Source organism: Elephas maximus, chromosome 7, assembly GCF_024166365.1.
Source record: "Elephas maximus indicus isolate mEleMax1 chromosome 7, mEleMax1 primary haplotype, whole genome shotgun sequence".
In the NCBI taxonomy this organism is placed as follows: Eukaryota; Metazoa; Chordata; class Mammalia; order Proboscidea; family Elephantidae; genus Elephas; species Elephas maximus.
The window spans coordinates 136721448-136736387 of record NC_064825.1 but is presented as its reverse complement, the minus strand read 5'-3'; the positions used below and the strand labels follow the sequence as shown (position 1 = coordinate 136736387).

At 61.2% G+C, this 14940-nt stretch overlaps 1 protein-coding gene across 1 annotated transcript in view; it reads left to right on the top strand.

Moving 5' to 3' along the window:
* MUC5B (mucin 5B, oligomeric mucus/gel-forming) overlaps positions 1 to 14940 on the top strand; it is a 61677-nt gene that overhangs the window by 17211 nt on the left and 29526 nt on the right. Inside the window, exons 26-37 of the mRNA XM_049891885.1 lie at positions 2064 to 2220; positions 2686 to 2814; positions 3126 to 3270; positions 3509 to 3552; positions 3636 to 3869; positions 4858 to 8590; positions 8659 to 8862; positions 9551 to 11212; positions 11281 to 11484; positions 12173 to 13834; positions 13903 to 14223; positions 14549 to 14875. Of these exons, the coding sequence (XP_049747842.1) occupies positions 2064 to 2220; positions 2686 to 2814; positions 3126 to 3270; positions 3509 to 3552; positions 3636 to 3869; positions 4858 to 8590; positions 8659 to 8862; positions 9551 to 11212; positions 11281 to 11484; positions 12173 to 13834; positions 13903 to 14223; positions 14549 to 14875 (8822 nt within the window). The remainder of the gene's footprint in view (positions 1 to 2063; positions 2221 to 2685; positions 2815 to 3125; positions 3271 to 3508; positions 3553 to 3635; positions 3870 to 4857; positions 8591 to 8658; positions 8863 to 9550; positions 11213 to 11280; positions 11485 to 12172; positions 13835 to 13902; positions 14224 to 14548; positions 14876 to 14940) is intronic.

Sequence of the window (14940 nt, the reverse complement as noted above, 5' to 3'; positions counted from 1 at the left end):
GGCAGGCCTTCGAAGGTGGCCTTGACTGACCAGAGCCCATGCACAGGCCTGGGTTCAAGGGATGCCTCAGTCTCCTGGGGCTGCCACACCCAAGAACACCACTGAAGGGTGGCTTTAGTGTCTCACAGTCTGGAGGCTAGAAATCCAAATCAGGGTCTCAGCCATGTGGGTTCCTCCTGTGGGTCTCTCTCCCAGTTTCTGGTGTCTGCAGTGATCTTTGGCATTCCTTTGCCTGTAGACAGTCCTTACATGGCGTGTCTTACCCTCGAGCATGTCTCTGTGTCTATTCAGCTCTTTTTATGAGATACCACTCAAACACACCAATGATCGTGAAGATGCCGCAGGGCACGGCAACGCTTCGTTCTGTTGTGGTGGGGTTTCCATGGATCGGAGCCAACGCAATTGCGACTAGCAACACTTAGGACAGATGAGGTTTAGGAACCATGATACCTCAGTGTCCTCACTACCATAACAAAAGAAACTCTATTCCCAAATAGGGTCATATTCACAGGTACAGGGTTAAGACTTCCACATAAGATTTTGGGGGACACAGTTCAGCCCATAACCCAGGTCATGGGTCTGAACCTTCCACCAGGCAGTTCCCAGGCCCAGCACAGACTACAGCCTCAGTCTCCCTCCCTCTGGAAATGGGCCATGGGTCCCCACCCACAGTCTCCTGGTATAGGTGACTGCAGACAAGAGGACCCCTGAGCGGGGGCTGCACAGGCTAATCTCGCCACTGTCCCCCATGCCCTGAGATACCTGCACCCCAGAGCTAACAAGGAGGTTGGGGTACCCTTTTCAGCTCCACCACATAAAATCCTTAGGGAGAGACTCGTTTTAAAAAATCATCTCATTTTATTTATTTGTTCTTGTGGTAAAATACACATAACATAAACTTACCATTTTAACCATTTTTAAGGGTAAAATTCAGTGGCACTAAGTACACTGGGGTAAACCCTGGTGATGTAGTGGTTAAGTGCTACGGCTGCTAACCAAAGGGTGGGCAGTTCGAATCCACCAGGCACTCCTTGGAAACTCTATGGGGCAGTTCTACTCTGTCCTATAGGGTCGGTATGAGTCAGAATCGACTCGATGGTACTGGGTTTCTCGGTTTTGGGTAAGTACACTGGGAGCTGTGGCGGCACAGAAGTTAATGGATGAGCTGCTAACCAAAAGTTTGGCAGTTCGAATCCACCAGCTACTCCTTGGCAACACTACGAGGCAGTCTTACTTGTGCTACCATCACTACGATCCATTTAAAACTTCTCTATTACCCCAAACAGAAACTTTGTACCCACTCAACAGTAACTCCCCACTCCCTCTTTCCCAGCCTCTGGTAAACACTACATTTTAACAAGAATATAAGTGGCCACTTACAGACACAGTTTCATAATCCCTGACTTTCAGTGGTGACAATAGGAGGGGGGGTTATGAAGGAATAGTTCCCCACTGAGCAGGAGAAGGTTAATGCACTCACTGCAGACATGGTGGACACGTAGCCTCTTGGAGCCTGTCTATCAGGGGACCCGTGGGGGCAGGCTTGTGCTGGCTCATGGCCCTGGTGAGGGGCACACATGCCCTACAGAGCTCGCATTTGGGAGGGGATCGCAGTATATGTGTGCTGGGGCTCTAACAGCAGGGCACTGGGATGGAGGGGCAGGGAGCTCCCAGAAGGTGGCTCTTGAGTGGAGCCCTGAACGTCATGCGGGGAGCCATGTGGCTATAGGGGAGAAGCATTCCAGGGAAGAAATGGTCAACACAGGCTGAGGTGGGCAGGGCAGTGGGCTGGAAGCCAGGCAGGATCAGGTTCAAGGGATGCGGGGAACTGAGGGGGAGAGCGGACGCTGGAGCCTCCTGGAGAGGAAGATTCTCAGGGAAGAGGTGAGTGGTTCAGGTGGAGCCAGAGAAGGTAGTCCTGGCCTCAGGACCACGGACCTCCAATCGGTGGTGGGGCTTTGAGATGCAAAGGCTAGGGGACATGTTCAGGGGCCCAGTCCCCTGGCCTGGGGTGGGTCTGGGCTCTCCTTGGCTGACGCCACCGCGGCTGCCTCCGCTCACAGGTCGACTCCACCAAGTACTACGAGGCCTGTGTGAGCGACGCGTGCGCCTGCGACTCGGGCGGCGACTGCGAGTGCTTCTGTACGGCCGTGGCCGCCTACGCCCAGGCCTGCCACGACGCGGGCGTGTGCGTGTCCTGGCGCAGTCCTGAAGTCTGCCGTGAGTGGGGCTCTGTCCGCGGTGCTGAAGGGGCGGAGTGAGGGTGGAAGCGGGGCTGCAGCTCCACGCCAGGAGCGGCCCCTGCCCCTGAGCCCCAGCCCCGAGCCTGGCCCACACACGTGCACACACAGAGCCCCACACATGGCTCCCCTCAAGACATTCAGGGCTCCGCTCAAGAGTGCACACATACACGGGTGTGCGCACATCCACCAGCAGAGATGTAGATCTGCATAAAACCAGGCAGGTCAGTCCAAAATGAGATGGCTCAGCAAGAGACAGGAACTCCAAGGGCAGGCCTAAGAAAAGAAGCTGTCCAACTCCCCAGACTCGCTACCCTTCTGGGAAAAGCCCAGATCCCGCTCCTGGGGCACAGACCCACACCAAGCAGGTTTTCCGGAGTGGCCAGGCGCTGCGCAGCCCACCAAGGGCATGGGGCACGCTCTGAGCCTGCGTTCCTGTGTTCAGCCTTGTTCTGTGACTACTACAACCCCCGCGGGGAGTGTGAGTGGCATTACCAGCCGTGCGGGGCCCCCTGCATGCGGACCTGCCGGAACCCTAGTGGGCGCTGCCTCCTTGACCTGCCTGGCCTGGAAGGTGAGGGGCAGATGGCTCCCATGGGCGGAGGAGAGGTGGCTGGGGACAGTCCACAGGCGCCGGGGTATGTGTCCAGTGGTGCAGCTTGGGGCTCCTACCACTGGGGCCCCGCGGCCCGGGTCTATCCAAACATCCTCTCAGCTGCCCCGTTCTATCTGCTCAGGGCAGTGCCCGAAAGAGTCCTTGCTGCTCCTGTCCTCCACCCCAGGACAGGGGAGAACAGAGCCTGCAGGCTGGTGGGGGCAGCACCCACCCCTGACCTGCAAGGGCTAAAGGGTCCTGAGTGAGCCTCCCTTCCGCGATGGCTCCAGGCTGCTATCCCAAGTGTCCGCCCAGCAAGCCGTTCTTCAGTGAGGACCAGATGAAGTGCGTGGCCCAGTGTGGCTGCTACGACGAGGAAGGAAACTACTACGAGGTCAGCTCGAAGGTGGCCACCGCTCAGAACTGCCAGAGCTGGTGAGGGGACTGCGGGACCGGGCGACGCACGGGATGGGGCGGGGCGGGGCGGGGCTCCAGGGCAGGAGGCTGGGCTGTGGACAGGGGCGGGGCTGCAGGACGGGGTGGGGCTACAGCATGGGTGGGGCGGGGCTTCAGGACAGGAGGCGGGGCTGTCGACAGGGGCGGGGCTGCAAGACGGGAAGGGGTGAGGGCGGGGCTGCGCACCGGCCCCACAGCTCTCCTCCCTCCCCCCCAGTACCTGCACCACCCACGGCATCCAGTGCGACCACAGCCTCGAGGGTAAGGAGGGCCAGGCTTCTCTGGGGGCTGGAGGTGTAGGGGGCCTAGAGGACTGGGGTGAGCCATCACCTGCCTGCCCGCAGCCTGCACGTGCACCTACGAGGGCAGGACGTACGGCTACCAGGACGTGATCTACAACACCACCGACGGGCTGGGCGCCTGCCTGGTCGCCATCTGCGGGGACAACGGGACCATACACCGCAAGGTAGTGGAATGTCCCGGAACCCCTCCCACCACGCCGTTCGCCTTCACCACCACGGCGGGGCCTCCCACCAAGCCGTTCCCCTTCACCACGGCGGCGCCGGAGTCCACAGCAGGTGAGTCCCGGGTGGCCACGGGTGATTCTGACGCCCCAACCCAGGCTCAGAGCGGGGTGGTCCCCTCGTCATCTCCCGCCGCGTCTGGGTGACCGGGAGAAACTCAGCTGAGCACTCGGCTATCTGTGCCGGCTGCCAGGGCAGCCCGGGTCTGTCCAGACCATCTGCGCCGCGGCCCCTGCCGGGTGTCTACAGCCCCAACTGTTCCCGCTGCATCTCCGGGTGATTGACAGCGGCCGCCCCCAAAGAGAGACAATGAGCCCTCCCAGACCTCGCCCCATCCGTAGGAGGGCCTGCCTTGAGCTCCAGCCACAGGGCCATCCCTCCGACCAGGAATGGCCCTCACCCAGCCTGGGGCCTGGCATAGGGATCCCCTCTGGATCCCCGAGGTACAGGAGCCAACCCTGGTGCCAGAGGGCATTCTGTCACCCCGACCAGGGCCAGGCTCACCATCAGGGGTGAAGAAGGCCCCTCTCTTCCTCTGGCCCCTCCTCCATGCCCGCTTCTACCCTAATACTCCCTCCCCCTGACCCCTCCTCCCCCAACGCCTTCTCCGCCTGACGCCCCCCAATGCCCCCCCGCGCTGACCCCTCTGCCTGACCCTGGTCCTCTCCCTGATGTCCCTTTCCTCCTGACACCGCCTTCCCCTGACATTCCTTTCCACCTGAACACTCCTTCCCCTGATGTCCCCCTCTTCCTGACTCCTCCTCCTCTGACGCCCCTCCCCCTAATTCCCCCTTCCTCCTGACCCCTCTTCCCCTGACGCCCCCCTTCCCCTGACTTTCCCATCTCCCTAATGCCCCCCTCCACCTGACTCCCTCCCTCTGATGCCTGTCCTTTCCCTGATGCCACCTCCCCCTAATACCCCCTCCCCCTGACACTAGTCCTCCCCCTGACACTCCCTCCACCTGACACCGGTTTTCCTCCTGACCCTCCCTCCCTCTGACGGTCTTTCCCTGATGCCCCCTCTCCCTGATGCTCCCCCCAGGTTCAGTGCCCACGCCCTCAGTGGCTCCCACCGTGTGTGTGCTGGAGGTTTGCAGCTGGTCCAACTGGTACGATGGCAGCCGTCCGGAGCCTGGGATGGGAGGAGGCGACTTTGAGACATTTGTGAACCTGAGGCAGAGGGGGTACCAGGTGTGTGAAGGACCGGCGGACATCCAGTGCAGGGCAGAGCCCTTCCCTGACATGCCCCTGGAGAAACTGGGCCAGAGGGTGGACTGTGATCGCGCCAGGGGACTGACGTGTCTCAACCAGGAGCAGAGCCCCCCTCTCTGCCACAACTACCAGCTGCGGGTCCTGTGCTGTGCACTTGAGCCCTGCAGCCCCTCCACAACCCTGCGCACCAGCCCCCGGCCGTTCCCCAGTGTCACCACCCAGCCTGGAGCCACCACAGAAACCCCTGTGCCCACCCCCAGGACAGAGACATTTTCCCCCATGTCCTTGCCCACCCCGACCCAGATCATCTCCACAAGAGAAACCACCCTGCAATCGACCCCAAACTCCAATCCCACCAGAACACTGACCTTGCAAACTCAATCGACCTCAGCCATGATAACCTTAACCCAATCGCTCACAAGCTCCAAGTCTCCAGGTGCCACCACCTGTCAGCTCAGGTGCCAGTGGACAGAGTGGTTTGATGTGGACTACCCCAAGTCAGAGGAGGCTGGGGGTGACATCGAGTCCTACGATAAGATCCGCAGAGCAGGAGGGGACATATGTGAGCAACCACAGGACATAGAGTGCCAGGCTGAGAACCTCCCTAACAGTACTCTCCAGCAGGTGGGCCAGAGGGTCCACTGCGATGCCAGCTTTGGCCTGGTCTGCAGAAACAATGAGCAGAAAGGACCTTTCCAGATGTGCTACAACTACAGGATCCGTGTTCTGTGCTGCAGCCACTGTGGGGGACACACCACCATACCACCCACCCAGACCCCCCTAGCCGGCACCACCACAGCACCATTCCCCTCAACGGGGCCAACTTTTCAGCCCAGCTCCACCAACACGCTCACCACATCCACCACCGGAGGCACAGGCACAGAGGCTCCCACGTCTCCCCCAGGGTCCCCTACACTTACCAGTCCAAAAGGCTCCACGTTGGTCCCTCCAACTCATACCACCCTGCATGCTACCACAGGGAGCATCAGCACTTGGGGGACATCCCAGGTGTCCACGCCAGTATCGACAGCAAGAACAAGCCTCACTGAGCTCCCATCAGCAGGAACATCGCCAGGGGCCCAAAGCACCAGCTCGAAGGCATCACAACTAACCACGACCACAGCCACCACGGGCCAGGGGCCCACCCGCTGCCAGCCCAGGTGCGAGTGGACCGAGTGGTTTGATGTGGACTTCCCCACCTCGGGGGTTTCTGGGGGCGACATGGAGACATTCGACAATATCCGGGCGGCTGGGGGAAAGATGTGCAACGCGCCTGAGCAGATTGAGTGCCGCGCGGAGAACTACCCTGAGGTGAGCCTGGACCAGATCGGGCAAGTACTGCGCTGCAGCCTGCAGGAGGGGCTGGTCTGCAGGAACAAGGACCAGCAGGGCCCCTTCAACATGTGCTTCAACTACAACGTGCGTGTGCTCTGCTGTGATGACTACCAGCACTGCAGGGGCACGGAGGGGCCCACGTCCACCCCCGCACTTACCATTACATCCACCTCCATGACCGAGAGGCCCACATCCACCTCAAAAACGGCAGGGCCCATGTCCACTCCCGCTTTCACCCCCACATCCTCCTCCACGACGGCAGCCCCTGAGACCACCCCCATCCCCACATCCAGCACCACCACCACCAAGCCCTTTAGCTCATCAAAGGTCCCAGAACCTTCAACCTCAGCCACCACAAACACTCATCTGACCTCACCTGGCACCACTGAGTGGGTCACAGTCCTGACAACTTCTCAACCCACCACTGAGACCCTCACAACCACTGCTGAGACCACCACAACCACTGCCAGGTCAGCCTCACCCAGTGCACCCTCCACGTCTGCCCTGACCACCACACCAATTGGCACGACCCAGGGATCTATGCCCACTTTGGAGACCACCATCGTCTCTAGCCCCCCAACACCAGGCACCTTCACCAGCACCTCAGCCACACCACCCGTCACAGGCTGTGAGCCCAGCTGTACCTGGACAGACTGGTTCGATGAGAGCTACCCCATACCCGGGCCCTCCGGGGGGGACTTTGAGACCTACGACAACCTGCGTGCAGCTGGCATCACCTTCTGTGAGAGACCCGTGGACATCCAGTGCCGCTCTGAGTCCCAGCCTCAAGTTCCACTGTCCAAATTGGGGCAGGTGGTGCAGTGTGACCTGACCGTCGGGCTGGTGTGCCTTAACCGAGACCAGAGCAGCAGGTTCCAAATCTGCCACAATTACCATGTCCGTGTCCTCTGCTGTGACAGTCACTGCCAGACCACCCCGCATACCACCACCATGTCTCCCACAGTGACCAGCCGAGTTCCTGGGTCCTCGTCACCCCCCAGCACTACGGCCCTGCCCTTGCCCTCCACCAGCCCCTTGACCCCCAGCACCGGCCCCACCTCGGCCCCCACCAGGTGCCAGCGCACTTGCTACTGGACAGACTGGCTGGACAGTGACCAGCCCCAGCCAGGCCGCTACGGGGGCGACATCGAGACCTACTACCACATCAAGGACACAGGAGGGCAGCTGTGTGAGGAGCCTGTGGCCATTGAGTGTGAGGCCGTGCTGTACCCAGGCGTGCCGATGGAGGTGCTGGGTCAGTCGGTGCTGTGCAACGTGGAATTTGGGCTCATTTGCCGGAACCACAGGCAGACAGAGGGCCAGACCTGCCTCAACTACCACGTGCGTGTGCAATGTTGCAATGACTACAGCCACTGTGGGACCACAGCGGGCCCCACCACCACTCCCACCACAGTGGGCCCCAGGTCCACCATCCCCACAGCAGGCCCCACGTCCACCACAACAGGCCCCATGTCCACCATCACCACAGTGGGCCACACGTCCACCGTCACCACAGCAGGCCCCAGGTCCACCACCACACCCACCCCTATCACGGCCTCCCCCGCCACCACAGAGACCCCTGTCCACACCCGCACCTCCACCACAGCAGCCCCCATCCCAACCTCGACAGCTACAACGGAGGTCGCCACCCCCACAACCACATCGACCACCACCCTAAGCATAGGACCCTCAACTTCAGCCACCACACAGACTCGACCCATCTCGCCTGGCACCACTGAGTGGATCACTGTCCTGACCACATATAAGCCCACCCCTGAGACCACCACGGCCATGGCTGAGACCCCCACAACTGCCACCAGGTTACCCTCACCCAGTGTGCCCGCCACACCTGCCCTGACCACCACACCAATTGGCACGACCCAGGGATCTATGCCCACTTTGGAGACCACCATCATCTCTAGCCCCCCGACACCAGGCACCTTCACCAGCACCTCAGCCACACCACCCGTCACAGGCTGTGAGCCCAGCTGTACTTGGACAGACTGGTTCGATGAGAGCTACCCCATACCCGGGCCCTCCGGGGGGGACTTCGAGACCTACAACAACCTGCGTGCAGCTGGCATCACCTTCTGTGAGAGACCCGTGGACATCCAGTGCCGCTCCGAGCTGCAGCCAGACAGACCCCTGGGGGCCCTGGACCAGGTCGTGCAGTGCAATGTCACCTTTGGGCTGGTCTGCAGGAACAGGGAGCAGCACATGACCCCCAGGTACTGCCACAACTACCACATTCGCATGCTGTGCTGTGAGGACCGTGGTCACTGCCTCTCCACACCAGCAACCACAGGGACAACCCGCACATCTATAGTGGGAACCAGCAGGACCACCCCGCCACCCTCAACATCTGGGACCACCAGCACCAGGACCACTCCACCACCCTCAACATCTGGGACCACCAGCACCAGGACCAGACCACCACCCCCAACATCTGGGACCACCAGCACCAGGACCACACCGCCACCCCCAACATCTGGGACCACCAGCACCAGGACCACCTCGCCAACCCCAACATCTAGGACAACCATGGCCACCACACTACTCTCCGTTCCTAGCACCACCAGAACCAGGAGCACACCTTCATCTCCCACACCACTGGCCACCAGCACTGGGATCAGCACGTCACCCCTCACAGCTAGAGTCACCAGCACTGGGACCATCTCACAACTCTCCACAACTAGGGTCACCAGCCCTGCGACCACCTCACAACCCCCTACAACTAGGGTCACCAGCACTGGAATCAGCACGTCACCCCTCACAGCTAGGGTCACCAGCACTGGGACCACCTCACAACTCTCCACAACTAGGGTCACCAGCCCTGCGACCACCTCACAACCCCCTACAACTAGGGTCGCCAGCACTGGAATCAGCACGTCACCCCTCACAGCTAGGGTTACCAGCCCTGCGACCACCTCGCAACGCCCTACAACTAGGGTCACCAGCACTGGGATCAGCACATCACCCATTACAACTAGGGTCACCAGCAAAAGGAGCACACCTTCATCCTCCATGCCTGGAGTCACCAGCACTGGAACCACCCTGCCAACTCCCACAACCAGGGTCACCAGCACTGGAACCACCCCACAACCCCGCACCCCAGAGACCACCAGCACTCTTCTGAGTACAACCCAGGGACCCACCACTGCCACTTCCATAGCCACGTCAACTCCCAGTATGACTCAGACCATCACCCCCACGCTAACTACATTGACCCCAGGACGAACAACCACTAAGTGTGAGCCTCGCTGCACCTGGACAGACTGGTTCGATGAGAGCTACCCCATACCCGGGCCCTCCGGGGGGGACTTTGAGACCTACGACAACCTGCGTGCAGCTGGCATCACCTTCTGTGAGAGACCCGTGGACATCCAGTGCCGCTCTGAGTCCCAGCCTCAAGTTCCACTGTCCAAATTGGGGCAGGTGGTGCAGTGTGACCTGACCGTCGGGCTGGTGTGCCTTAACCGAGACCAGAGCAGCAGGTTCCAAATCTGCCACAATTACCATGTCCGTGTCCTCTGCTGTGACAGTCACTGCCAGACCACCCCGCATACCACCACCATGTCTCCCACAGTGACCAGCCGAGTTCCTGGGTCCTCGTCACCCCCCAGCACTACGGCCCTGCCCTTGCCCTCCACCAGCCCCTTGACCCCCAGCACCGGCCCCACCTCGGCCCCCACCAGGTGCCAGCGCACTTGCTACTGGACAGACTGGCTGGACAGTGACCAGCCCCAGCCAGGCCGCTACGGGGGCGACATCGAGACCTACTACCACATCAAGGACACAGGAGGGCAGCTGTGTGAGGAGCCTGTGGCCATTGAGTGTGAGGCCGTGCTGTACCCAGGCGTGCCGATGGAGGTGCTGGGTCAGTCGGTGCTGTGCAACGTGGAATTTGGGCTCATTTGCCGGAACCACAGGCAGACAGAGGGCCAGACCTGCCTCAACTACCACGTGCGTGTGCAATGTTGCAATGACTACAGCCACTGTGGGACCACAGCGGGCCCCACCACCACTCCCACCACAGTGGGCCCCAGGTCCACCATCCCCACAGCAGGCCCCACGTCCACCACAACAGGCCCCATGTCCACCATCACCACAGTGGGCCACACGTCCACCGTCACCACAGCAGGCCCCAGGTCCACCACCACACCCACCCCTATCACGGCCTCCCCCGCCACCACAGAGACCCCTGTCCACACCCGCACCTCCACCACAGCAGCCCCCATCCCAACCTCGACAGCTACAACGGAGGTCGCCACCCCCACAACCACATCGACCACCACCCTAAGCATAGGACCCTCAACTTCAGCCACCACACAGACTCGACCCATCTCGCCTGGCACCACTGAGTGGATCACTGTCCTGACCACATATAAGCCCACCCCTGAGACCACCACGGCCATGGCTGAGACCCCCACAACTGCCACCAGGTTACCCTCACCCAGTGTGCCCGCCACACCTGCCCTGACCACCACACCAATTGGCACGACCCAGGGATCTATGCCCACTTTGGAGACCACCATCATCTCTAGCCCCCCGACACCAGGCACCTTCACCAGCACCTCAGCCACACCACCCGTCACAGGCTGTGAGCCCAGCTGTACTTGGACAGACTGGTTCGATGAGAGCTACCCCATACCCGGGCCCTCCGGGGGGGACTTCGAGACCTACGACAACCTGCGTGCAGCTGGCATCACCTTCTGTGAGAGACCCGTGGACATCCAGTGCCGCTCCGAGCTGCAGCCAGACAGACCCCTGGGGGCCCTGGACCAGGTCGTGCAGTGCAATGTCACCTTTGGGCTGGTCTGCAGGAACAGGGAGCAGCACATGACCCCCAGGTACTGCCACAACTACCACATTCGCATGCTGTGCTGTGAGGACCGTGGTCACTGCCTCTCCACACCAGCAACCACAGGGACAACCCGCACATCTATAGTGGGAACCAGCAGGACCACCCCGCCACCCTCAACATCTGGGACCACCAGCACCAGGACCACTCCACCACCCTCAACATCTGGGACCACCAGCACCAGGACCAGACCACCACCCCCAACATCTGGGACCACCAGCACCAGGACCACACCGCCACCCCCAACATCTGGGACCACCAGCACCAGGACCACCTCGCCAACCCCAACATCTAGGACAACCATGGCCACCACACTACTCTCCGTTCCTAGCACCACCAGAACCAGGAGCACACCTTCATCTCCCACACCACTGGCCACCAGCACTGGGATCAGCACGTCACCCCTCACAGCTAGAGTCACCAGCACTGGGACCATCTCACAACTCTCCACAACTAGGGTCACCAGCCCTGCGACCACCTCACAACCCCCTACAACTAGGGTCACCAGCACTGGAATCAGCACGTCACCCCTCACAGCTAGGGTCACCAGCACTGGGACCACCTCACAACTCTCCACAACTAGGGTCACCAGCCCTGCGACCACCTCACAACCCCCTACAACTAGGGTCGCCAGCACTGGAATCAGCACGTCACCCCTCACAGCTAGGGTTACCAGCCCTGCGACCACCTCGCAACGCCCTACAACTAGGGTCACCAGCACTGGGATCAGCACATCACCCATTACAACTAGGGTCACCAGCAAAAGGAGCACACCTTCATCCTCCATGCCTGGAGTCACCAGCACTGGAACCACCCTGCCAACTCCCACAACCAGGGTCACCAGCACTGGAACCACCCCACAACCCCGCACCCCAGAGACCACCAGCACTCTTCTGAGTACAACCCAGGGACCCACCACTGCCACTTCCATAGCCACGTCAACTCCCAGTATGACTCAGACCATCACCCCCACGCTAACTACATTGACCCCAGGACGAACAACCACTAAGTGTGAGCCTCGCTGCACCTGGACAGACTGGTTCGATGAGAGCTACCCCATACCCGGGCCCTCCGGGGGGGACTTTGAGACCTACGACAACCTGCGTGCAGCTGGCATCACCTTCTGTGAGAGACCCGTGGACATCCAGTGCCGCTCTGAGTCCCAGCCTCAAGTTCCACTGTCCAAATTGGGGCAGGTGGTGCAGTGTGACCTGACCGTCGGGCTGGTGTGCCTTAACCGAGACCAGAGCAGCAGGTTCCAAATCTGCCACAATTACCATGTCCGTGTCCTCTGCTGTGACAGTCACTGCCAGACCACCCCGCATACCACCACCATGTCTCCCACAGTGACCAGCCGAGTTCCTGGGTCCTCGTCACCCCCCAGCACTACGGCCCTGCCCTTGCCCTCCACCAGCCCCTTGACCCCCAGCACCGGCCCCACCTCGGCCCCCACCAGGTGCCAGCGCACTTGCTACTGGACAGACTGGCTGGACAGTGACCAGCCCCAGCCAGGCCGCTACGGGGGCGACATCGAGACCTACTACCACATCAAGGACACAGGAGGGCAGCTGTGTGAGGAGCCTGTGGCCATTGAGTGTGAGGCCGTGCTGTACCCAGGCGTGCCGATGGAGGTGCTGGGTCAGTCGGTGCTGTGCAACGTGGAATTTGGGCTCATTTGCCGGAACCACAGGCAGACAGAGGGCCAGACCTGCCTCAACTACCACGTGCGTGTGCAATGTTGCAATGACTACAGCCACTGTGGGACCACAGCGGGCCCCACCACCACTCCCACCACAGTGGGCCCCAGGTCCACCATCCCCACAGCAGGCCCCACGTCCACCACAACAGGCCCCATGTCCACCATCACCACAGTGGGCCACACGTCCACCGTCACCACAGCAGGCCCCAGGTCCACCACCACACCCACCCCTATCACGGCCTCCCCCGCCACCACAGAGACCCCTGTCCACACCCGCACCTCCACCACAGCAGCCCCCATCCCAACCTCGACAGCTACAACGGAGGTCGCCACCCCCACAACCACATCGACCACCACCCTAAGCATAGGACCCTCAACTTCAGCCACCACACAGACTCGACCCATCTCGCCTGGCACCACTGAGTGGATCACTGCCCTGACCACATATAAGCCCACCCCTGAGACCACCACGGCCATGGCTGAGACCCCCACAACTGCCACCAGGTTACCCTCACCCAGTGTGCCCGCCACACCTGCCCTGACCACCACACCAATTGGCACGACCCAGGGATCTATGCCCACTTTGGAGACCACCATCATCTCTAGCCCCCCGACACCAGGCACCTTCACCAGCACCTCAGCCACACCACCCGTCACAGGCTGTGAGCCCAGCTGTACTTGGACAGACTGGTTCGATGAGAGCTACCCCATACCCGGGCCCTCCGGGGGGGACTTCGAGACCTACAACAACCTGCGTGCAGCTGGCATCACCTTCTGTGAGAGACCCGTGGACATCCAGTGCCGCTCCGAGCTGCAGCCAGACAGACCCCTGGGGGCCCTGGACCAGGTCGTGCAGTGCAATGTCACCTTTGGGCTGGTCTGCAGGAACAGGGAGCAGCACATGACCCCCAGGTACTGCCACAACTACCACATTCGCATGCTGTGCTGTGAGGACCGTGGTCACTGCCTCTCCACACCAGCAACCACAGGGACAACCCGCACATCTATAGTGGGAACCAGCAGGACCACCCCGCCACCCTCAACATCTGGGACCACCAGCACCAGGACCAGACCACCACCCCCAACATCTGGGACCACCAGCACCAGGACCACTCCACCACCCTCAACATCTGGGACCACCAGCACCAGGACCACTCCACCACCCTCAACATCTGGGACCACCAGCACCAGGACCACCCCGCTACCCCCCACCTCTGGGACCACCAGCACCAGGACCACCCCGCTACCCCCCACCTCTGGGACCACCAATACCAGGACTGCCCCACGACCCCCGACTTCTGGTGCCACCAGCACTGGAATCAACACATCACCCCTCACAACTAGGGTCACCAGCACCAGGACCACACCTTCATCCTCCACACCTGGAGTCACCAGCACTGGGACCACCCCACAACCCCCCAAAACTAGAGTCACCAGCACTGGGATCAGCACGTCACCCCTCACAACTAGGGTCACCAGCAAAAGGAGCACACCTTCATCCCCCACGCCTGGGGTCACCAGCACTGGGACCACATCACAACCCCCCATACCTGAGACCACCAGCACTCTTCTGAGCACAAGCCAGGGACCCACCACTGCCACATCCATAGCCACGCCAACTCCCAGTGTGACTCTGACCTCGACCCTGGTGACCATCATCCCCACGCTGACTTCATCGACCCCAGGAGGAATGACCACTAAGTGTGAGCCTCGCTGCACCTGGACAGACTGGTTCGATGAGAGCTACCCCATACCCGGGCCCTCCGGGGGGGACTTCGAGACCTACAACAACCTGCGTGCAGCTGGCATCACCTTCTGTGAGAGACCCGTGGACATCCAGTGCCGCTCCGAGCTGCAGCCAGACAGACCCCTGGGGGCCCTGGACCAGGTCGTGCAGTGCAATGTCACCTTTGGGCTGGTCTGCAGGAACAGGGAGCAGCACATGACCCCCAGGTACTGCCACAACTACCACATTCGCATGCTGTGCTGTGAGGACCGTGGTCACTGCCTCTCCACAC